Source organism: Phyllosticta citriasiana (genome assembly GCF_038021145.1).
Source record: "Phyllosticta citriasiana strain CBS 120426 chromosome Unknown IWZ02scaffold_16, whole genome shotgun sequence".
NCBI lineage: Eukaryota > Fungi > Ascomycota > Dothideomycetes > Botryosphaeriales > Phyllostictaceae > Phyllosticta > Phyllosticta citriasiana.
In genome coordinates this window covers 52,386-74,399 of record NW_027117293.1, presented here as the reverse complement: position 1 = coordinate 74,399, position 22,014 = coordinate 52,386, and the positions used below count along the sequence as shown (strand labels likewise).

General features: G+C 55.5%; 10 protein-coding genes across 10 annotated transcripts; 5 read left to right on the top strand and 5 right to left on the bottom strand.

Moving 5' to 3' along the window:
• Positions 1-141: 141 nt before the first annotated feature.
• Positions 142-1,578, bottom strand: IWZ02DRAFT_385384 (Endonuclease/exonuclease/phosphatase; the record flags this gene model as incomplete). Its single annotated transcript, XM_066765399.1, has 2 exons — positions 142-903; positions 943-1,578. 2 exons carry the CDS (start codon positions 1,576-1,578, stop codon positions 142-144), a joined length of 1,398 nt encoding a protein of 465 aa, XP_066618630.1.
• A 177-nt stretch (positions 1,579-1,755) lies between these two features.
• IWZ02DRAFT_93345 (D-arabinitol 2-dehydrogenase) lies at positions 1,756-3,770 on the top strand. Its single transcript, XM_066771432.1, has 5 exons — positions 1,756-2,395; positions 2,450-2,519; positions 2,713-2,788; positions 2,986-3,335; positions 3,400-3,770. The coding sequence occupies exons 1-5, from the start codon at positions 1,966-1,968 to the stop codon at positions 3,578-3,580; spliced, it is 1,107 nt and encodes a 368-aa protein (XP_066618629.1). The 5' UTR covers positions 1,756-1,965; the 3' UTR covers positions 3,581-3,770.
• Positions 3,771-5,665: 1,895 nt separating this feature from the next.
• IWZ02DRAFT_494102 (uncharacterized protein) lies at positions 5,666-6,391 on the top strand (the record flags this gene model as incomplete). Its single annotated transcript, XM_066769993.1, has 1 exon — positions 5,666-6,391. The coding sequence occupies one exon, from the start codon at positions 5,666-5,668 to the stop codon at positions 6,389-6,391; it is 726 nt and encodes a 241-aa protein (XP_066618628.1).
• Positions 6,392-7,079: 688 nt separating this feature from the next.
• On the bottom strand, positions 7,080-7,736 carry IWZ02DRAFT_494100 (uncharacterized protein; the record flags this gene model as incomplete). Its single annotated transcript, XM_066769992.1, has 1 exon — positions 7,080-7,736. One exon carries the CDS (start codon positions 7,734-7,736, stop codon positions 7,080-7,082), a length of 657 nt encoding a protein of 218 aa, XP_066618627.1.
• Positions 7,737-8,063: 327 nt separating this feature from the next.
• Positions 8,064-8,875, bottom strand: IWZ02DRAFT_436670 (uncharacterized protein; the record flags this gene model as incomplete). The annotated part of the gene is made up of 2 exons (XM_066766554.1): positions 8,064-8,675; positions 8,771-8,875. 2 exons carry the CDS (start codon positions 8,873-8,875, stop codon positions 8,064-8,066), a joined length of 717 nt encoding a protein of 238 aa, XP_066618626.1.
• Positions 8,876-9,212: 337 nt separating this feature from the next.
• On the top strand, positions 9,213-10,782 carry IWZ02DRAFT_485072 (NADH-cytochrome b5 reductase 1; the record flags this gene model as incomplete). Its single annotated transcript, XM_066769207.1, has 4 exons — positions 9,213-9,372; positions 9,404-9,536; positions 9,589-10,123; positions 10,170-10,782. The coding sequence occupies 4 exons, from the start codon at positions 9,213-9,215 to the stop codon at positions 10,317-10,319; spliced, it is 978 nt and encodes a 325-aa protein (XP_066618625.1). The 3' UTR covers positions 10,320-10,782.
• A 26-nt stretch (positions 10,783-10,808) lies between these two features.
• Positions 10,809-12,847, bottom strand: IWZ02DRAFT_93295 (S-adenosyl-L-methionine-dependent methyltransferase). Its single transcript, XM_066771431.1, has one exon. The coding sequence runs from the start codon at positions 12,750-12,752 to the stop codon at positions 11,052-11,054; it is 1,701 nt and encodes a 566-aa protein (XP_066618624.1). The 5' UTR covers positions 12,753-12,847; the 3' UTR covers positions 10,809-11,051.
• A 594-nt stretch (positions 12,848-13,441) lies between these two features.
• Positions 13,442-14,116, top strand: IWZ02DRAFT_385259 (coiled-coil domain-containing protein-domain-containing protein; the record flags this gene model as incomplete). Its single annotated transcript, XM_066765389.1, has 1 exon — positions 13,442-14,116. The coding sequence occupies one exon, from the start codon at positions 13,442-13,444 to the stop codon at positions 14,114-14,116; it is 675 nt and encodes a 224-aa protein (XP_066618623.1).
• A 1,443-nt stretch (positions 14,117-15,559) lies between these two features.
• IWZ02DRAFT_462339 (uncharacterized protein) lies at positions 15,560-18,526 on the bottom strand. The gene is made up of 2 exons (XM_066768273.1): positions 17,698-18,526; positions 15,560-17,641 (listed from the first exon to the last, which is right to left on the bottom strand). Exons 1-2 carry the CDS (start codon positions 18,444-18,446, stop codon positions 15,913-15,915), a joined length of 2,478 nt encoding a protein of 825 aa, XP_066618622.1. The 5' UTR covers positions 18,447-18,526; the 3' UTR covers positions 15,560-15,912.
• An 801-nt stretch (positions 18,527-19,327) lies between these two features.
• Positions 19,328-21,723, top strand: IWZ02DRAFT_436665 (kinase-like domain-containing protein; the record flags this gene model as incomplete). Its single annotated transcript, XM_066766553.1, has 3 exons — positions 19,328-19,368; positions 19,471-20,431; positions 20,482-21,723. The coding sequence occupies 3 exons, from the start codon at positions 19,328-19,330 to the stop codon at positions 21,721-21,723; spliced, it is 2,244 nt and encodes a 747-aa protein (XP_066618621.1).
• Positions 21,724-22,014: the final 291 nt, after the last annotated feature.

Sequence of the window (22,014 nt, the reverse complement as noted above, 5' to 3'; positions counted from 1 at the left end):
GAACGAGACAACGCGCTTGACATTACCGACTCCGCTTGCCACTTTGCACATCTAAACCTAAAATGCTAGACACCTATGACCCTTTTGACCGCTCCACCATGCTAACTACACCCACCAAGCACCAAGCCGCCCTTGAGAAACCTACCTGCTCCCCAAAACTCCCCAAACGGCAACCCAGCCAACGACCACCGCCAGCAGCACGCCGTTGCCCTCCCACGTCAAGCCCAACCACGAAAGCACGCCAACGGCGATCTCCTTCCTGCGCGCCGCCTCGCGCCGCTGCTTCCAGTCCGGGCTCAGCGGGAAAGGTGGCTGGTTACGCGGATGAGACGAATCAGATGGCGGAGTGAGGGGCTTGGGGATGAGGGAGAGGGACAGCGCGACGGGTGCGTGGTCAGAGGATAACAGGACGGGGAGAGCAGTGTATGCATGGGGGTGGAGAGGCAAGTCGTCGGTGCTACCGCTGCTGCTGTTTGAAGGGCTAGAAGATGAGAGGAAGAGAATCCGATCGCACCAGCTGGGGAAGCGGTGCTTGGCCCAGGGCCATGTCGTCAGTTCGGGCTCGGGTGATGGAGTCTCTGATGGTGGAGGAGGTAGCGGTCGTCGGCGGAAGGAGTACTTGTAAGTTGGTGGGAAGGTTATGGGTTCTTCGATGAAGCCTTGGAGGACGCGGCCCGCGGCCTTCTCGCGCGCCAGCTGATCCGACTTTAGTAGATGCGTGTAGTGCAGCGGTGAGTCGGGCGACGCGTCTGGCTGCGGAAATTGATGATGGTCTTTGGGCGAGGGCGGCGTGTCACTGGTGCGATAGTTGAGGTCTCCTGCAAAGAAGACGTGCGCCGTGGGCGAGTAGATGCCGTGAAGGGCGGTCGCAGCGCTCGAGGCGAAGTCTTTCGATATCAAAGGCTGCTGGTGGTCGTCCTCGTCTCGAGTCTCGGGCTCTACTGCAGGTTCCCCCGCCTTGGCTGCAGCATGGTCGGCGTCGGCCTGGAAGACGAGATTGCGTGCTATCGTCTCCCAGTCCTCGTTGCGCCTGGCTACTGCAGGCTCCATGGGCGCTAGATGCGCGGCTACGAATGTCAGCTCGACATCTTCCTGCAGGTCGCTGTCGGGCTCGGGGCGCAGTCCCAGACGGACTCCCACGGCGCCCTTGTTGCCCATGTCCCAGAGACCGACGCCGACTCCGGCAGTCTGGATCCAGGAAATGCGGTCGGCGGCTTCGGGGGTCGCAAAGACCATGATGGCCGTCAGGCCCAGGGTCTTAGTAAGCACATGACGATAGGAATCTGGGCTGGCGCCGTGGTGTTTGGCGGCGAGCGGCAAGATGTCGATGATGCGACTGAGGTACGGGTCCAGCAGGTGGCCACCGAGAAAGGCATATGCAATTGGGGCGATCTCTTGCAGACTAAGGACAATGACGTCAGGGAGCGTTGTTGTGGTGGAGCTGGCGGAGGTGGACCCCGAGCCTGAGGCAGGAGTAGAGGCGGCGCGAAAAAAATTGACGGCGAGCTGGCGAGGATCGACGAGGTTGCGGGCCAGGTTCCAGGTGAAGAGGTACAGGTTGAGGGCGGGCGGCGTCATGGTGGTGGACAGGCGGTGGAGCGGAGTGCGGTGGGCGGGACATGGAGTGATGGATGTTAAGCTGAGGGAGGTTAAGGGCAGGGAAACAAGGGCGATGCTCCTTTGGGTATCCCGCCAATCAGTGGCCAGTGCTGAAGCTCACGGCGGTAGGGCAGCGAACGTCTCCCAAAACGTCATCCGCGACTCGACAACCTACCCAAGGAAGCTCCTTCCTGGCTGTCTCTGTCTCCTTCTTCTCTGTCCTTCTGCCACACACACACACACACACACACACACACACACAGCTACAAAACCATCCTCCTCCTCCTCCCCACACCCCAATTGACCTTCGACTCCTCCACCCCCCCCCCCCCCCCCCCCAAATCACCCTCTGCACAGCTCGACACCATGTTCCGCCCGCAATTCCTCTCCACAGCTGCCCGCTCCACCGCCCCGCGCTCTACCCACCTCGCGTTCTCTGCCGCCCGTCCTGCCACAGCTCACCAGAGATGCCTTTCCGTCTCTGCCCAGCGTAGCGACAAGTCCCCCAAGGACGGCTCCAAAAACGCCGGAGCTGCCGGCCAGGCCGACAAGCAGGAAGGCGGCCAGTTTGCCCGCACCGACGAGTCTGTCCGCTACGAATACCCAGGTGAAGAGTACCTCCCCTCCAGCCGTCCTGCTCAGGGCCGCGCCGGATGGCACTTCAAGCGCACTCTTGCCAGCTTTTCGCTCGAGGGTCGCACGGGCATCGTGACCGGTGGCGCCCGCGGTCTCGGACTCGTCATGGCCCAGGCCCTGGTCAACAGCGGCGCCAACGTAGCCATTGTCGACATGCACAGTAAGCTCCGCATCCTCAACTTCACCTACAATGGCTGAACATGATGCTGCGCAGAGGAGGAAGCTGAGCGCTCGGCCAAGGGCCTGATGGAGACTTTCCGCAAGGAAAACCACCACACCGACGTGTAAGTGCGCCCCTTGTGCATAGATCCCACGTTACACATCGTGAGGTTTCTTTTTCCGGATTTGCCTCTCAGCCGGGTGCAGCTTCACTAGCTTGCTGGGCGCGCGTTTACGAGCCCCTCGACCCCTCATTGTGCTACCTCCGCATTCCTGAGTTTTCAAAGCGCCAATCGCTGACAATGAATGAATCTGTAGCGTTCCTACCGTGACGGCCCACTATGCGGACGTTGCAAACCCCGACTCTGTCAATGCAGCCATCGCCGATGTCCTGGTACGTTCTCCTCCTGTTGTCACACAAATTTGTCAATATTTGGTGGCGGTTTGGATTCGTGGCTAGCTTTCAGCAACACCAGGCTTGCTTCACCCGAGCAATCCTTCCATTGCACAAAGCACTGCTACTTAAGCCGCTGCCCGTCCCTTGCTTTTTTTCCCTCACACATCGCGAACCTATCATTGACTTGTATATAGGCTGCCCACGGTAAGATCGACAACCTTGTCACCAGCGCCGGCTTCACAGAGAACTTCGATGCCATTTCCTACCCCCATGACCGCATGCAGAAGCTCTGGGGTGTCAATGTCGACGGAACATACCTCTTTGCGACTGGCGTCGCCCGCCACCTGCTGGAGAGAAAGGCACCTGGTTCGATCGTCATGATTGGCAGCATGTCTGGCGCCATCGTGAACGTTCCCCAGCCTCAGGCACCTTACAACGCAGCCAAGGCCGCAGTTCGTCACCTGGCTTCATCGTTGGCAGTCGAATGGGCGCACGCTGGCATCCGGGTCAACTGTATCTCTCCCGGATACATGCTGACGGCACTGTAAGCTCCCATCGCAAATCTACAATGTGCTCCGTGGGTAGAAGACCAGCTAATACTTTGACAGTACTAAGAAGATTCTTGACGAGAACCCGGATCTTCGCGACAAGTGGATCTCGCTGATTCCACAGGGCAAGATGGGACAACCGGAAGACCTGATGGGTGCGGTTACCTACCTGGCCAGTGACGCCTCCAACTATGTTACTGGTGCGGACCTGCGCGTTGACGGTGGCTACACGGTCACCTAAGCTCCTTGCACCTCACGATCGACACACGGAACACGACAAAACGGTATTTCTGGCCCGCCGAAACGAGACGAGTCCAGTGCGGACTTCTCTTCGGCTGGCAATCGATGACTGGACATTTGGTTTGCTCTTTTCTGGCGTCTCAAAGAAAAACCGCTTTTTCCAATGACATCTGAGTCAGGGTCATATAGAGCCTACTGTTCTGAAGCAGGCTTGGGTCATGAAAAAGCGTCTACATTCATCATGGGATGGGAATGGCAGGGTTGAGACGACAGCATACTGCCATGTGGCAAAGAGAAATGAATGAAACCACACCTCTTGGACTGGATCCGATGAGAAAATTTCCTGTACATTTACCTCTGGATAGAACGGGCTCTAATGCATGGATCACACGGGAATTCGATTGACTGGCCCAGCGTCAAGTTGCCAAGCTCACCTCCAATTGCATTCATCCATCCGAAGGAAGGGCAATCAAATAGACCCATGCATCACATCCATGCAAACCGCAGGAAAATTCAGAAGCGAAAAGAAAAGGACGAAAATCTTCCATCCCGCAAACGTCATCCCGCGCCCGGCGTCCCGCGCCGTCGCCGAAGCGGCCGCCGCGTGCGTCAGGCATAACCGGCCCGGAGCAGTCATGGTCCCTTGGCACATGCCTCACTGCTCGGCGGCGCTAATGCAAGGGACTGCTGCTGGTGCTTGGACCTGACTTTCTGGGCTGAGGATGGAGATGGATGGGGAGTTTGATGATGGTCAAAGGGAGTTTCTGCAGCTGGTGGCACGCTCGATGTTCTGTTGTACGGCTTTGAGCGTTGGCGGTGGAGCTGCCAGCTTGCTGCGCTGATCTTGCCTTTCCTTTCTGCTTCTGTCTTTGGGTTGGCAAAGTGGTAGATTTGTTAATAGCTCGCGGCGTACTTGAATTCAGTGTGGCAGGGCGTCTTGAAGCTCTGTCGTAGAGCTGGCAATGTAGGTGATGCGGCCTTGGGCCTGAGGTAGTGCGCCAACTCGCTGCTCTTCCACCACCACCACCACCACCACCACAACAACAACAACAACAACAACAACAAGTCTGTTCAGCTAGACCAGAATTCTTACCACGTGGTGTCCTTCTCTTCAACTCCTACCTGGAGTTCGAGCAAGATGGCGATGGAAATACAAATGCGGAGGGCACGCCCGGAGCTGTGAGCAGCCGCTTGATCGGCAAACTTGCCAAGTCCATAGAAGCACGCCCTGTGAGCTTTATGCGTGCTTTCATCTCTCACTGAAGAGCTTCCGGGACGAAAAATCAAATCACTATCGAGGTTCTGCGGCGTTTGGTGAGTTTATCGCCTGAACATTCACGCAGAAGATGTATTGGTGGTGCCTGTGGGTTGAGTGGTGTTGAATGTCTTAGTGTTTCTCGCAGCGAGGAGTATTCATGGCCTATTCGTGCTGTCAGTGGAAGCTTCTGGATTGAAGAGCTCAGGTAATACCACTGTTTTGGTAGTAGACGTGCTGCGCCGCTTTCTTTCATGAAGTGTTTGCTTCCAATCCGCGGCGGAGGGTGCCCATGGCGCCGAAAATGGAGTGTTTACTAAAAGACAACCCCTTGAACTCAGAGTTCACATTCATGCCAGCATGGAAGCCTCAGTCATGCGAGTCTTGCCCCATCTTCTTGTTGTTTTGCTGTCGACCATACAGTGCCGGTCCATAATGTTGCCAACGACATCATCGTGAAGAGCCAGTCTTGCGCCGAATCTTCATGCCGGCAGTAGATGGTGACCAGACCCTCCTCTTTGAATTCAACTCTCCTCTATCTTTCCAACCGTAACACCGCACCTCCTTCACCCGACGAAACACCCCCTTTTGTCACCACCACCAGGTACTCAAACATCCTAGACGGCTCATGAGCCGTGGTGAGCAAAGAAGATGAATGGTTCAAGCAAACACTGAATCCTGTCACCTGAACAGACAAGTCTCTCTTGCGCGAACGCCCCGATCCCGCCTGCTTCTTCAAATCGGCGAACGCGTCGATCTCCAACAGACAGTCAGTTCGCCGACCTCACGAACGCTCCTCATGCTCACTAGACTGCCCAGCCAGCCACCACCATGTTTACCACCACCACGATCAACGATCTCGGCGAGGCTTACGGTCTCGTCCCAGACGTCGACGTCTCCGGCCTGCCGCGCTACACCGGCCAGCAGCGCGACCTGCTCCTCGCGGAGGCCTACCGCCTCCACTTCATCTACAACGCGGCCCACAAGACGACGAGCGCCGTCACCGCCGCCGCCGACATCCGCATCATCGCCGCGCTGCCGCTCTTCTTCGAGCAGTACGACGCCGCCGGCTGCGCGCTCCACGTGCTGGGCGCCCCCTTCGCCGCCGCTGACCCGTGCGTCTCGTCGCCGGTACAGCTCGCCGCCGCCGCTGCCGCCTTCTTCGCCGGCACAAAGGCCTTCTGGGAGCACGAAGCCGTCAAGGCGCGCAAGGCGCAGCTCCTCGCCCGCGAAGCCTTCTTGGACGCGTGCCCGCGCCTCCCGGCCGCCGCCGCCACCGTCTCCGACGCCAGCAGCAGCAGCAGCAGCATCACCACCGACGATTCGGACGTCGCCACCGTCCTGGTCGCCGACATGGAGAACATTCAGGACGCCCTCGAGCAGGTCTATGCCATTTCCGCAGAGGCGGGAGCTACTGTGGATCGTGTGCAGGACTTGGTTGATCCTGATCCGGATACGCTCGCTGAGGCGCTGCATGATGTTGGCCACAACATCAATGACATTCATGAGGCTGTCTCGCGCGTCTCAGACGTCTTCGTCTGCGGCGGTTTTCAGTGAGGGGAAGACTCGAGTGGGGGGATAGGGGGAGGGGAACAGGGTGTTGGTGTATCAAGGATCGTGTGTTGCTGGAGTGGATTACGAAGTCGCATGCCCTAAGGGTGGTGTTCAGACTGAAGGATTGATTGAATGGATTGAGGGAGTTTTCGGTTTCCTACATCAGCGCCTTCTTCGCCATGGTCGTTTGACGCAACTCTTGAAGCTCGATGCGTCGTTGGTTGACGCACGATGGGATAGTGTCTGCGAGTACGTTAGTTGTCAAAAGTTTCCTACTAGTTGCCTTCTTACCTTCGATGCTAGTCCATCCCGCTCTTGATTCTCTTCTACACCAATAGACAGTCTTTCTTGAAGCCCTCGCAAGGGCAAAGCTTGTCATGGCTCAAATTTACCACCAAAGCCTTCCTCCACTCGCCCATGTCCGCCGCCTCCAGTAGTCTCCTCCTCTCTGCGGGCTCAGCATGAACCCACCACTTCAGCGCAAAGTCGCGAAAACACATCCACAAATTGCCAGACACGATAGCATTCCCATACACACGGCAGGCTGTCTCAGCCGCGTCCATGAAGCGGTTCGGGTCCGCGTAGCACCGCTTCAGGCAACCTGCGGGCTGCTCGTCCTGCGGCAACATCGCGCGTCCTCTGCGCCGCAGGTCAAAAACGCGCGGCTGCGAGCACAGTTTGAGCTCACCGATCAACTTCTCCACTTCCTCCGGCCCCCCCCCTTCGAAAAGTCGCGCTCCGGCGCGCGTTTGGCGACAATGTTAACGATTCGGGTCAGCTCGTCAGGCATGGAGAACATGGAATTCCAATGTATGCTGTCCACGTCCCGCAGCGCAGCGCTCTTGTCGCCGTCGTAGGCCGCCTCAAGAAGATCCAGCGTGCGCTCGCGTAACGTGAGTAATCGCATGTTTCGGGGTTCCGGGTGGTTCCAGAAGGCGTCGAGGCCTGCGTAGAATGCCTCCGTCCGCTTGTAAATCTTGCCTATGCTGTATTGCTCGTCGTCTAGATCGATGGGCTCCATTCTGAGCTCCCAGTCTTTGTCGTCGTAGAAGTCGAGGAAGATGCGAAGTTGTTTGGCTCGATAGCAAGCAATGGCGTACTCATCTCCACTGTTTCGGCGAGTGTGGTATGCGCAGAAAAGGCCAACAGCCTCTTTGATTAGCAGTGATAGCTCGGACGAGGTGTAGATGGGATATCCATTGGCGTCAAGGGGCTGAGAGCGCTCGTATGCGTCTGATAGAGAAATCGCCGTGACTTCCGTGGTCGTGTCGATAGTGGGCCGAGCTGCTGTGACGAAGTGGAATCGATCGGGTCTCCCCGCGGATCTTTCGAACGTTTTGAGAGACATTGTGATATCTAGGTCGGTTTGCTGAAGATGACGGCCAAGGAGCGCTTGGGACACCTTTAAGGTTGACGAAGTGGTAGACGACGATGACGAGCCATTGCCACGAAGCGGGTCAGATTAGAGGTAGGAAAAACAAACTCCATCTTCTCTCAAAATGATGTCAGGAAGAAAATGACAACCGAAGTCATGTATGGTCGATTGAAGTTCATTTCCGCGCTCAAGATCTGTGGAGCCGTGGCTCATTTGGGAAATCGTGCAGCAAAAGAAAATTGCGATATAATCATCAAAAACTTAAGGAACTTACCATCCGAGCTCCACTTCCGCACAGTTCTAGTTCATCCACTTTCGCAGCACCTCCTCTCCAGCCCCTCTAACAAGCACATGCACGTGATCCACGCCTCTCACGCTCTGCAGCGCAACCCAGTTCTTGAACCACAGCACCTTTTCACCCTTCGTCCCCTTACCCTCTTCATCCACCTCTCCAATGGCACGCCGGAACTCGCGCGTCACAAAGTCTTCGACCAAGGCCCGCGCTTCATTCGTCAAGTCGCCATCTTCTGGCTTGATGGCCATCGGAGTCTTGAGCCACACACAGAGATGCGTGATGCCTGCGTCCAGGCCATATGGCCAGTCGTTCCGCAGGATGGCATAGTCGATAGGATCGGCGAAAGGTGTTGGGTTTTTGACCTGGAAGCGGGGAGGTTCTCCTTCGGTTTGGACTGGCAGCGGCGTCCAGTGCAGGCGCTCGGCGAGGATGTAGTTTGTGAGGGAACCGTAAGCGGTGCGGATCCGACGTGTCCAGGCAAGGTAAGCCCGCAGCTGAGAAGGTGATCGGGCCAGCAAATGCAGCGAGTTGGAGCCGAGCAGCTTTTGTAGGTTTGACCAGGTGTGCGGCGTGTAGTGGTCATCGGAGGGAAGAGAGAGGATTTGGAGGTCCAGAGGCTGGAGAGGGGTAAGCACGAATCACTAGGGGGAAGAAGGGGTCGAGCTGGGGGTCAAGGGGGTACGGGAATCAGGGTTCGTGCTGGGTTGCGTACGGTTAAATGGGGATGCTCAGCGTGGATTTGGTCGACGGAGGCTTTGGCAAAGGCGTCATGCTCGGACGGGACTGAGTTTCCTGCAGGCGGGTCGATTCCGCTCATGGTCGGAGGAATATTCGAAGCGGTTGATGGAAGATGGTCGACTTGGATGGGAGCTTGGGCGGCTTTGGGCCCTGCGGATCTCCTTGCCCCATCTGGCCAAAAAGCGCCGGCCATCGGGGCGCCACCGTTCCCCACACCCGCGCGCTTTTCGCATCTCAACCACTCCGCTGGCCTGACCTCTGCAGTCCCCAACCTGCTGTGCCAACAAAGTAAGGTATTTACTCACCGGCCTCTCGTGCCATCCGCCGTCGTCAAATCTTTCTCCTCGTCGCCGTCGTCGAGTCTTGCTCAATCGCAATCCACCTTCCGACTAGGAGCTTGTCGAGCCGCCGAGAAAATGTCGAGCTCTGCTGGCCCGTTTGCGCCGCAGTACGTCCACGGCGTGTACATTCCGTCGGCGCTGCTCATTGTTGGCACTCTCATCATCAAGAAGGAATGGGCTCCGTTTGCCGTGCTGATTGCCGCGGCGCTGGGCGGATGGAAGGTTTTTAGCAACCGTACGTCTCCTCGGCAGCTACCCCACCATAGCTCTTGGAGCTCGATACGAGATTTGTGGAAAGCTCACACGTCAATGGACAGAACCGGGCAGGTTCTTGAGGCCCGATGTCTTCCAAGAGATTCCTCTCACCGAGAAGACGGTCCTCAGCCACAACACGGCCATGTAAGTCACCATTGACTGCGCGCGTGAATCAGACTGACCGAGCTATGCACAGCTACCGCTTCGCTCTGCCTCGTCCCACCGATATCCTCGGCCTGCCCATTGGCCAGCATCTTTCCATTGGCACCATTCTTCCCGGCCAGACCAAGGAATTCGTCCGCTCCTACACTCCCGTGTCCTCGGACGAAGACGCCGGCCGCGTCGACCTGCTCATCAAGGCATACCCCACTGGCAACATTTCCAAGTACGTCGCGTCGCTTAAGATTGGCGACAAGATCAAGGTCAAGGGCCCCAAGGGCGCCATGGTCTACACGCCCAACATGGTGCGCCACTTTGGCATGATTGCTGGTGGTACGGGCATCACGCCAATGCTGCAAATTATCAAGGCGATTGAACGCGGCCGCAAGTCTGGTGACCGCACCGAGGTTGACCTGGTCTTTGCCAACGTCAACCCCGAAGACATTCTGCTGAAGGAGGACTTGGATGCGCTGGCCAAGAAGGACCCCGGGTTCAGGGTGCACTACGTCCTCAATAACCCGCCCGAGGGCTGGACTGGTGGCACTGGCTTCGTCACGGCCGACATGCTCAAGGTACGACATTTCCTCAACTCCAATATTCACTAGCTGACTGTCTTAGGAAAATTTCCCTGCCCCCGCCCCGGATGTCAAAATTCTGGTCTGCGGTCCTCCGCCCATGGTGTCAGCCATGAAGAAGGCCACCGAGAACCTGGGCTACACCAAGGCGCGCCCGGTCTCGAAGCTCGAGGACCAAGTCTTTTGCTTCTAAGCGAGCACCCCTCAATCCAAAACTCAGGGTCCTCGCCAAAGGGACGACAAGGAGTGTCGGAACGAGATCCGACAGCTTAGCGGAAGCGGTGCGGGCACAGGGAGTAGCGGGCGAGCGGTGCGTTGCGAGGGGTGGAGCGTGTCAAGGCGTTGGTGGTTCGTGACGGTCCGTCCGTCTGCCGCACTGGCTGTCTGCTGTCTGACCGCCCGGCCAGCGGCTGGCAGTCGTCGGGCTCCCCGTCGTCTGTTGACGAGCTGGTTGACAATTCCAAATACAAAGGAGGCCCCACCGATATCGGCAACGCCCAGTTTGGCAGTCGTTGAAAAGCAATCATGGAGGGGTTTTTTTTTTTTTTTTTTTTTTTTTTTGCATTAGACATGAAACTGAAACACGCAAAGACAGATGCATGGTTTAGATATGGCCATGGAATGGCGTAAGTAGACTCGAATGAAAATCTCCACAACATGTGCACGCAAGGTGTGAAAAAAGAAAAGTCGTGGAAGGCGATTGAATTGAATTGAGAAATATGGTACATGTTTATATCTGCCAAGCAGCTGATCCATTCAATCGCATGACTACGAGCAGAAAGACAACCGAACTGCCATACAAAAAAAGAAACCGCAAGAATGAGAGAGCCATGAACAACTTTGTGGTAATTCTTTGTACACGTAGATTTTCGCCATCAAGTCATCAAACAGCCAAAGACGCGACCACTCTGCATACCACCGCAGTTCACCACAACTCCCACACGGCGGGCGGAATGACCATGCGCATGATGCCCCAATGCTCAACGGCGCTCTTCTGATGCCCCTTTTCCAGCACGGCCTCGCCGCCACTGCGCAGCACCTCGGCCTCGGGGTCCGGCGTAAACGGCACCTCCCAGTTCGAGCGCGGGAACATCATGTGCTCGCGGACGCGACTGTTCAAATAATCAGCATCATCGGGCTGGCGGAATCGAATCGGCTCGGCAACGGGCCGGCAGTAGACTATCATGTTGATAAAGTCGCTGGCCGCGTTATGGGCGTCTTGCGCCGGCTCGCCGTCGCGGAAGATGCGGCATGATGGGAAGACGGCGTGGATCGTTTGCAGGACTAGCTGCGTTGTTGGCAGCTTGAGATCGCCTGCGTAGTTGATGGCGACGACGCCGTCGGAGGGGTTGAGCAGCGTTTTCAGGCCCGAGAGGAAGTCGTATGTGAAGAGCGCGGCGGGCTCGGCGCCGCCGGTGAAGACGTCGTGGATGATGTAGTTGAATGACCCCGGACGCTCGGCTGCTGTCGACGCGACGTATGGTACTGCGTCGGATATCACGGCCGTGTGGTTGCTAGGCAGGTCGAAATACTCGGTCGCCATGGCGTGAACGGCCGGGTCAAGCTCGACGATGGTGGTGTTGATCCCGTGGCGGATCATGCCGCTGGGGGCTGTGCCTATGCCAAGTCCAATATTCAAGGCGGTCTTTTCACTGTCAGGGCGCTGTTGATCTGCGGGACCCGTCTTGACGAGGCGAACGGCTTCAAGCATTGCAAAGACCGAGTAGATGGGTTCGGGATGCCATTGGCCAGTCCCCATGCGCGCAGGCGTCACCTTCCATTCGCCGCCGAGCAGGCTGTGGTCGCATCGAAGGATGCGGAACCAGCTCTCTTGGGACTCGAGTACCGAGACATAACCGGTGAGGGACTCGCGACGCTCGATAATGGTGTAGTTGTGCTCGTTCAGCGTCTGATTCAAGACGGCGAAATTGGCCGAGCCGGGGAAGTGCGGGTTCAGACGAAGCGTGTGGAAAAGCGCCGGAAGGACTAAAACCAAAAGGTAGGAAGGAGACAGTGCAGCGTAGAACGCGGCAATCAGGACAGAAAGTCCAGATCGGGTGATGACAGGGTTGCTGCCCATCAACGGGGGCAGCACGTTGGCGACGAAGTTTTCGACGGACGAAAAGGTGACGTAACAAGCCAAGGGAGAAATGACCTCAGCAAAGGTGGAGTTGAAGCTCGAAATTTTGCAAGTATCGAGAAGATCAATGGAACAATGAATTGACAGTAGCAGAATAGGGAAAAGGGTCAAAGCTTCAGTGACCACGGGACCGTAGATGGCACCGAAACTAGCACTGTACCGAAATAGCAACGCCTGCATCGGGAGGCTCCAAAAGGCGAGGACAGGGATCCAACGGCTGGTCCGAGGACCCAGGGCATTTTTGAGGGTGCCCTTTGTCACGACGGCAGAGAGGAGAGTAGCGACGACGGCCTTGGAGTGCCAGATGGAGGCCGGGATACTGCCGTACACGGGGGAGAGAGTCAGCTGAGACACGGCTGAAGCGACGCCGGCGAGGACCGTGAGAGCGGAGGCCTTGACGATGGCCACGAGCGGAGAGAGCGCGACATGTTTAGATGATGGGTCGGCGGACTTGGGCTTGCGGACGGTTTTTTGTTTGGCGGCCATAGCGATGGTGTCGAGAGGAAAAGAAGCGGGCGGCCAGCACCCAAGAGCGAACGAGCGAAGAGCGGGAGAAGCGCGGGCGCGGGATGGAAAGACGAAGTGGTGATATTTATAGTTGTGGTTAAAAGGACAGCTGGCGGGCGGAACAAGACGGATGGGGTATCAAAGGCGAGATGGGAGGAGGCTGTTGATGGTCAGAAGCGACAGCAGAGGATGCGGTAAAACATGACAAAGAAGGAGCAGCAGTAGCGGAGGGAGGAAGAAAAGGACGAGGGGGTCTCATTGACAGGCGGCTTGTCGGTGGTGGTGGTGGTGGCAGCCATGGTGTGGTGTTGAACGGGTTGTATGCAGGGGTGGCCACAGGTGCAGGTGCAGGGGTTCAGTCCTTCGGATGTCGGGACGGCGAGGGGCGTCCGCGTGGGGCCTGAGATTGACATCACCGTCGCCGCTTCAGGTCGCCAGCTTTGCACATCGCAACTCACACGCTCCCGTCCCTCACCGGCCTGTCCACCGTCTCCACCTCGCCTACCTTAGCCTTAGCGTGGCGCCCTCGACTCTTCCGTTCTCCCATTTCCGGCTGCTTCAATATCTCCTCACGTCTCCATCTCCAGCTTCGTCGAGGGACGTCGGACATGCCTTTTCTCGACCGCACCATTGCTTCAGACACGATGCACGCCCACGAGCCCGAGCCCATGCAGATCGATGCCCCATCAGCCGCCGCCCTCTCCACCCCACAAACAAACGAAATACAACACCACCACCACCACCACCACCTCTCGCGCGACGACCAACAAGCCAAGACCCGCTCCGACCAAGCCCGCCAACACCGCATCCGCGTCAAGAACCGCCGCAAGCGCTACCTTGACACTCACCCAGAGTACTTCAACTCGGGCCTTGAGCTGGCCGACCCCCTCCTCTACGACCGCCTCGTCCGTCGATTTCAGACTCCTGCCGAACGCGAGGCCGAGGGACGCGCCAAGGGCTACAGCGGCGTGCTCGAGGCCGACCTCTTGCGCTCCGAGGCCAAGCTGGCCGCCCTTCACAATCCAGACGGCAGCAGCGTAGTTGTGCGACGGGGATCCAATGGCGAGATTCAATTGCTCGAGGACGAGGGTGACGAGCTGGCGACCATGACCAAGGAGGAGGGCCTGGCGCGGTGGCGGGACGACATGACGCAGCGCTTTTTGCGTGGCGAGGACCGCGACTTTCGCTACGAGGAGGTCGACGAGAGCGATGAGTGGGACGACGTGGCCGAGGAAGAGCGCACGGCGCAGGACCGTTATTTCGACGACGAGGACCCTGCGTGGGTACACTCGGGACCAGGAACCCCCGCCATCACAGGCGAGACGGGGGTGCAGGACTTTTGACAATCAAGACACAGCGTTGGCGGTGAGACGCCTCGGGCCTTGAAGCGGCAGTCTGACCAGCAGCTTTTGGACATGTCAAGGCCCAAGAGACCGGCGCTGTGTTTGAATCGGAGGGAGCATGCCCATACCGTCCATGGATCCACCGAGACTGTGACTGTTGCGACCCACGTTGGATGCGAAAAGTGTCGTCACCCCTCGTTTGTCAAGGTTCAGGTTTTCAACTGAACCGACTAGAGACCGGCCGAGGACAGTTACTTTGTACACTGTACAGGTCGTGACACCGAGGCGGGGCACAGGTCATCCATGACCCGCCCGCCCGCCAATTAGACCCACCCAGCACCACCGTCACCCATGACAGTCGCCGCAAGTCAGTGATGAGAATCGCACAGAGCCGACTGAACGATGGGTCCTACAGGACACAATTCGACACTTCACGACCAAGATGCCCGCCGTCGACGTCTCATTCATCGGCAGAGCATGGGACGATTTTTCCACGCTCTGCACCACCAGAAGAGACTTTTATTCTACCAGACCAAAGACCGTTCACCACCAAGACTGCCGCGGCGGGCGAGCAACGATGTAGCAGAGCCTTGCGCCAGATTGAATAGCGCAAGCCATTTCATGTGCATTTATTCGTTCGAGTCAGCGTCGGCATCATCGGCATTAAACATTTCATTCGCATCTCACCCTCTTAATCGACCACGACCCCTTCCTTCGATCTTCTCCTAATTCTTCAACACTACCGACGCCACCTACTAGAGAGATACCACCTACTTTCTCAACTTCTTTACAACTTGTCGTCTTCTTCTTGTACCACTTCTCTCCTTTGGACAGTTCTTCTTTTTGCACCATTGACAGCGATTTGGCCTTCCTTAATCTTTGCATTTTCTTTATAAATGTCACGACCTCCCTCCTTCAGACTTATTCTTGAAACGGCATGCGGATTCAAAGAGGGAACGGGCAGGAGGGGGCAGTTGCTGTTGATATGGAGGGCTGTGGAACAGAGCAGACCGCTACCATTTATTTACCTGATGTAACAATGCAATGGAGTAAATATTGCGACATCTGCCCGGACTTTGGCGCGCTTTGGCGTCACAAGTTGCCGTTTTTGCAGTTGGCCGAGTTCTTTACCTTGGTCGCATCAGCGCTGCGCGTGCCAGGCACAGGCTTTGCCCGTGCGTAAGTCGACGCAACGCACGAGTAGCTCTTTGCAAATTGGCTACTCTTCATTCTCTCTCGTCTCCCCCAATCTTTGCTTTGTCTATTTGGTACATTCAAATTACACCGCAGTCGCTCGCAGCTTCTCCCGGATCTGCCGCATTCAGCACCTCGCGCGAATGAACGCAAACAACACTTGCAGCGTGCAAAGGCTTCGAGTGCGAGACAACATTCTGAAGACGATGACATGCGCAACTTGTCTTCGCTACTACTCAAGGACACTGGTAAACAGACAGAAGGGTTGATTGCGTACATGTGTACAGTACATCTCTATCTTCACTTCTTTTAATCTGCAAATTGCCCAATCAAACAATCTACAGCTCTGTTCTACAGCTCAGCTCGTCCGCACAGGTCAGCCAGCTAACATGCTTTCCTTCGTCTCTGCTTACATTCTATGCGCTTGATTTGCCTGTGTACATCAATTGTCGACATTAATTAGAGAGGTACAATGGACCGAGACATGATACATGTATCCACAAACAAGCCAAACTGAACAGAGAGAGATATGGATATATGATAAATCGAACGGTAGACAGCGACTTTTGACAGTCCTTCTCCTTGTCGTCCTCATCACTCGCTCACCTCGCCCTCGCCCTCGTCCCCGTCCGTCCGCTACGCCTCGTCGTCTTCGCCGCCGCTGCGCCATCTTGCGCTGGCCCTGCTTCAGCCACAGCAGCTGCCGCAATTGAGCGTGTCTTGCTCTTCCTCCCGCGCCGCGGAGGCGCCGTCGTCCTCGTCGCCGTCGGCAAAGGCTCTTGTTTCTGGGGCTGAGATTTGGCAGATAATTGGGTTGTGTTTGCGTTTGCTCTTGTCGTGGTCGTCTTCTTCGTTCTCGCATTGGGGGCGTTTGATGCTGGTGCTGGTGTTGGCTCGGCGGTGGCGGGTTGCTGCGCGAGGCGAGTGCGAGGTTTGCGGCCAGATGTTGTTGTTTTTGCTGTGGTAGTTGGGAAATTTGAAAAGGAAGCGGCGGAGGCGGCGGTTTCTTTGGTCTTCTTCGCTGATTCTGTTCGCACTGGCTCTGCGGTTTGCGCTGCCTTTCGAGTCTTGCGGCTTGAGGTAGTAGTGGGTGCGTTTGAGGCGGTGGATTCTTCGGCCTTCTTCGCTGGCCCTGTTGGTGCTGGCGCTCTGGCTTGCTGCAATTGCCGAGTGTTGCGGCGGGAAGCGTTATTGGTCAAGCCCGCGGTGGCGGATTTCTCCGTTCTCTCTTCGATTGCATTTACCGCCGTTTGAGAATTCTTTCGCAGTTGGCGGGTGTTGCGACGAGGAGCAGAGTCTGCTTTCTTTGATGCCTTTGCCTTGGCAACTTGCGATACTTTGGATGTGCGTCTGGGTTTTCTAGGTCGTGCTTCCTCTTCCGGGCCTCCATCTGCCCCTTCATTCGCAGGCTGGCGGCGGCGTTTCTTGGGGGGCCCTTCTTGATCTGGCATCATGGAATTTGCCGCCACCGTTTTCGTTCTGCCGGGGGCTGGTCGACTTTGCGATTTGCTTGTTTGATGCCTCGATGCTGGCTCTGCCTGTGTTCCTGTCAAATTGGATCCGGCTTCTTCGGCAAACATGATCTTGCGCTGCTCCTCTATCCATGGCAACACATGCTTGTGTCGTTTTACCCAGTCCTTATAAGGTTTCTCTTCAAGCCGTGCCTGCTGTCGATGGTGAAAATCTTGATATTCTATCCAATTCTGCAACCGGGTTTGTTTCTCAACCTCAGGTTCGAGATGGACTTCGCCTTCCAGACCAAATGCCCTCCGTCTCTCGCGAAATTCGTCCAGAAACTTTTTGAAGGCCTGCCTGGTGCATCGCGTTGGTCGACGCTGGCTGCGCCATCTGCAAAATTTTTGCCAATCCCTCAGATGGGCTTCGTGGACCCAGCTGTCCCCTAGTAACAGAAATTTGGACTTGATTTTCCACCATTTGATAATACGTTTGTATTTACCCAGGGGCTTTTTGTAAGGGTATTCGATGTCAATGGGGCAGCATGGAGGACATCCGCTTTCTTCCAAAGCCTTTCGTGCCTCGTTCTCGCAGGCTACATTGGCTAGGCGTAATTTCTCTGGGTTGTATGGGGTCGCAATGCGGGTTCGCTGAGATTCTGGCGTCAAGCGCTCGGGTGTGACAAAGCGTCCAGGAGAAGCCCAGCGCGGGCTTGATGCATTTTCTAATCTTCGGTTCAAATCATCTAGGTCAATAGGAGGTGCATTGCGCCCCAGATTGCGTCCAACTCTGTACGAGAAAGCTTCAGGGTCAAACGAATCTTCAGAGTCTCTAGAAGACGAGTCGGCAGAATGCGGTTGTTCTTGGGAAAGCAGTCTAGAAGATCATTGATCAGCGTCGGCCACAAGGGCAAGAAGATGATTGATTCTTACTGTGTTTCTGTCCGTGGTTCAACGATCCTGTCCTCCGTCGGTCGATGGAGTTCGCTCTCTGCCTCTTCAACTGCCATTTTTTCGCGCTGCTCTTCTATCCACTGCAATAAAATCTTGTGGTTCTCTACCACGTCTTCTTCCTTGCTTTCCTCCCAATGTGCATGGATTTGATGGTGATAGTCCTGGTATTCAATCAAATTTTGCGACCGACTTTGGTCCTCAATCCTGAGTTCCAGGTTTATCTCGCCTTCCAGACCGAATCGATGACGTCTAGCACAAATTTCGTTCGTATACATGCGCAATTCGTGCTCGGTGAAGGCCTGTGGTCGCAAATTTTTGCGCCATTCACAGAAAATCTCCCAATTTTCCAGCTGTGATGCAAGAATATAGGGCTGACCTCTACTCTTCCACCAATTCACAATGCCCTCATATTCACCAAGTGGGCTTTGATACGGAAATTCGACATGGCTGGGGCAGCATGGGGGACAGCCATGGTCTTCAAGAGCCATCCGATGTCTGTCCTCATAAGCCAAGCGACGCTTGAGCTCTATCTCTTGATCAATCGAGAGGGACTTTACTTGAGCAAACGGTATGGGTGAGCGATGGCGTTCGGGCGAGGCATAGCGCGGAGGCGACACTCTGTGCAACGTGTGATCGAGCATCTCTGGTTCAAGCCGATCGTCTTTGCGCCCAAAGACCGGCGCCATTGAGCGCGAGATCTCTGAGTTGAAGTTCTCTTCAGAGGCCATGGCGGAAATGAACAGGCCGAGAAAAATGACAGAAAGATGCGAGTAGGAGACAACGCGCAACGCGTTTCACCAGGTCGCCGAGCCGCGAGATGAGCAGAGAGAAACATGCAGGAAGTGGCTCTTCGGATTGGGACGCCCCAGCGCGTGAGCGCTTACGGCGCGGTAACGCAGAGGTGTGACCAACTGTCACCATCGCAGACGCGCATCGAGAGCTGATTGGCCAATGGGCGCATTCGCGGACTTTGTTTCTCAATCTGAGGGCCGGGCCGTGCGTGCGAGAGAGATGACTCAGCAGATCCGCACCTCCAGGCTTGCCCCCTATGCTCTCGTGCGTATCCACCACAAGCTACATGTACCGCCTTCATGTTTCTCTTTTTCCCTGACATGAGACCTGAATATTTGGCGCCATCGTCTCCACAACTCCGGCTTTCTGCTACCACATGTTCTTCGCTTTCAATTTAACTCTGTCCCCGCCGGGCTTTGAAGCCAGGCCACGACTTCCCACAAATCAAACATGCCTACGCCACCTCTCACAACTCTCTCAATTGCGCAAAGCCACTGAATAGCCGCCCAGATGGGCCCCAGAGCTCGCGTATCTCAGAAAAACGGATGTGTATCTCTTTGCGGCGCACTGAGTCCGGGTTGCTGCTCCATCGCGCTCTTTTTGGAAGCCGTCCTGAGGATTGGATGACCCGCGCCGCATCCACAACTTGGTCGCAAACACGCAACACCACTCATTAGCCGCATCGCAAATACTGGCTCACAGGCGCTCTAACCGAGCGGCTGCGCGTCTTCAAAATGGTAATCTCACCGTGACCGTTGTCGAATTGCGTCCATTCGGGTGCCACATTTTTCGCCATCCAAAACAGCACCTAAGCAATATGGAATATGCCAGCGCCTACAACTGCGAAGTGATACTGTTGTAATTATAGAATCCGTACAGTCCTACTTCGACTTAAATTGAGGCCTTCCGGCATGCTTGAGACTTTGATTTCCACAGACGACCACAAGTTCTTTGACCAAGGCTTACTCGCACGATCCTACCATCATATCGTTTCACATCTTCCTTCGGGCTAGGTCCAATCCTTAATATATTCGATTTGAATGTCTTTGCCGTCCTTACCCCTTACGATAAGTCACAGGCGGCGATACAGGCCTCTAGGTTGAGGGTCAACAATCATTTTCGCCTCTGGCCAAAAAGAGAAACACCTCCAGGAGCGAACAGAGATTTCAGTCGAGATTCCACGGCAAACCCAACATCTGAAGACGATGACGATGTTCAGAAATACGAGGACGGCCTGTTGCTCAAGTTCAACGACTTGCCCAATCTCAAGTATGCAAAAGAAGGATGGAGATTTGGCACTTCGTCGAGACTAAATGATGTGGCGCTCCAAGCTACAGGGCGTGATATAGACCATGCGGTCAAAAAAGTCAGTCGTCATCACTTCAGCATCATGATTGACGACAATTTACGAGTATTTCTGCACGACTCATCATCCGGTGGCATGTCAGTTGGATTCGACGGGCAAAACGACACACGGAAGAAGAATCATTTCACATGGCTCCTATCTCTGCCACCGGGCGAAAACATTTGGGATGAAGTCGTCATAAACGTGCCCGATAAAGGGGGCTTTCGTTTCCAAATCCAGTTTCCGCACCACAAGACCCGGAATCCGACGTACATTGCAAGACTCAAAGAATTTGTGCGGATGAGCAAGACCCAACCGCCGTCAATTGAAGTACTCGGACTCGGACCCGAACCCGAAAAACCTACCCCAGCCATGAGCATGCCCGTTTCTGGTGGTAAGGGGAGAATGAAGTACACGGCGAAAGGGATTTTGGGAAGAGGGGGTTTCGGAATAGTCCGCAAAATCGTCGACCTGGAAGATGGCCAAGTGTTTGCTGTCAAAGAGCTGATCAAAAACACGAGCTCTCGAATGGACATGTTCAAGAACGAAGTTAGAATGATGATGGACAATGAACACGTACGTACGGTTTTCCAGAAATATGTTTTATCAAGCTAACATTTCAAAAGCCCAACATTCTCAGAGTGGTCGACTTCGACGAAGGCCCAACCGCATCCTTGACATTGGAGTACTGTCCCCTCGGCAGTCTGCAAGCAAATCCAATTCGCTCAACGGACCTTGACAGTTTAGTGAGCATTCTCCGTCAAACTTTAATGGGCCTCAGTTACATGCATAGTCGCAACTATGCACACCGGGACTTGAAGCCAGATAATATTCTCATAAAGAGGGCATCGCCTTTGACCATCGCCATTTCTGACTTTGGGCTTGCCAAGAACTTTACGAGCGAATTGACCAGTGCCTGCGGGACTTTGCCTTTCGCTGCGCCAGAAATCGAATCCGGGAGCTATGACGGCCCGCTTGTCGACATATGGTCGACGGGAATCATGATGCTGTTTTTCTTGAATAAGATCGAAAACATTCGACAGCCATCAAAATTCGAAACAATCCCCGGTTTTGCAAAACGCCTTGGGCCCATGGTGGCTGGGTTTGAGAAGAGCAACAGCGCTCTAGAGCGCCTCCTGGCAAGCATGCTGAGGCTGAATCCTTTACACAGGCTCAATGCGAACCAATGCCTTCATTTTGGCCATGTCGAATGTCTTTTCCAGCTCTCAGGAGGACAGTATGAGAACGGACCTGCTTATGGCGGACCGAAGGAGACAATCCTGGCGCCACAGCCAGCAGATTGGTACGACAATAGCGGAAAAACCTGTTCTGAATTCCCCAAGCTTTCTTCAAATGCCTTGAGGCATATTGCAGACCATTCTTTCAACTCCCGCGGCGATCAGGGGACTGTCACTGCATCAAGAAACATTGCGGACCAATTGTCCAACCCTGGAAGCGTGCAAAGCACATCAACTGCAGCGAGACATCCTGTGGACCGGTCCTTCAAGTCTGAAAGAGTGCAGAGCGCCTCCATCACACCAAAACACCCTGCAAACCAGATCCCCAATATGAGCATCAATAACGAGAGTGGCCACATTACGGAAGAAGATCCTTTCAAGGCTTTCATAAGGACAAGTCAATTCGACGTATCGACTGGAAGAGCTCCCTTCAGCCACGAAAAGACCACGCGACCGCAAGCAAGTCAAGCGCCTCTCGACACTGCCTTCTTCCAGGTGCACACGGGGAATCCGCAAGCACCACAAGGATCCAGTGAACGCCCGGCCAGTTTGAAGTACAACACCGCAACCCAGAAGTTCCTGAAGGACTTGTCGAATCAACAGACTCCTCAAGTAATGACAAATGACTAAAAGAACTCTCAGAAACCCAACAACTTTGTGGACCCAGAACTACTGGCTGTAGAAAAGGGGAAGGGAGCCGGGAACGCTTTGCAAGCACCACCCCAGCGCACAGAGCGAAGTCGAAGTCGGAGTCCAGGACCAGCCAACAACAAGAATGATAAGACTGAGTCGTGCATCTCCAAGCCAAGCAACTCAACTGCCAGAGTCACCAGGTCCGCCGCAGCACTGGAACGAGCAGCTCAGCAATACCAACCTTATCCAGTGCCTTCAGCCAGAGGTTCCCAGGCGCACCTGGTGCAG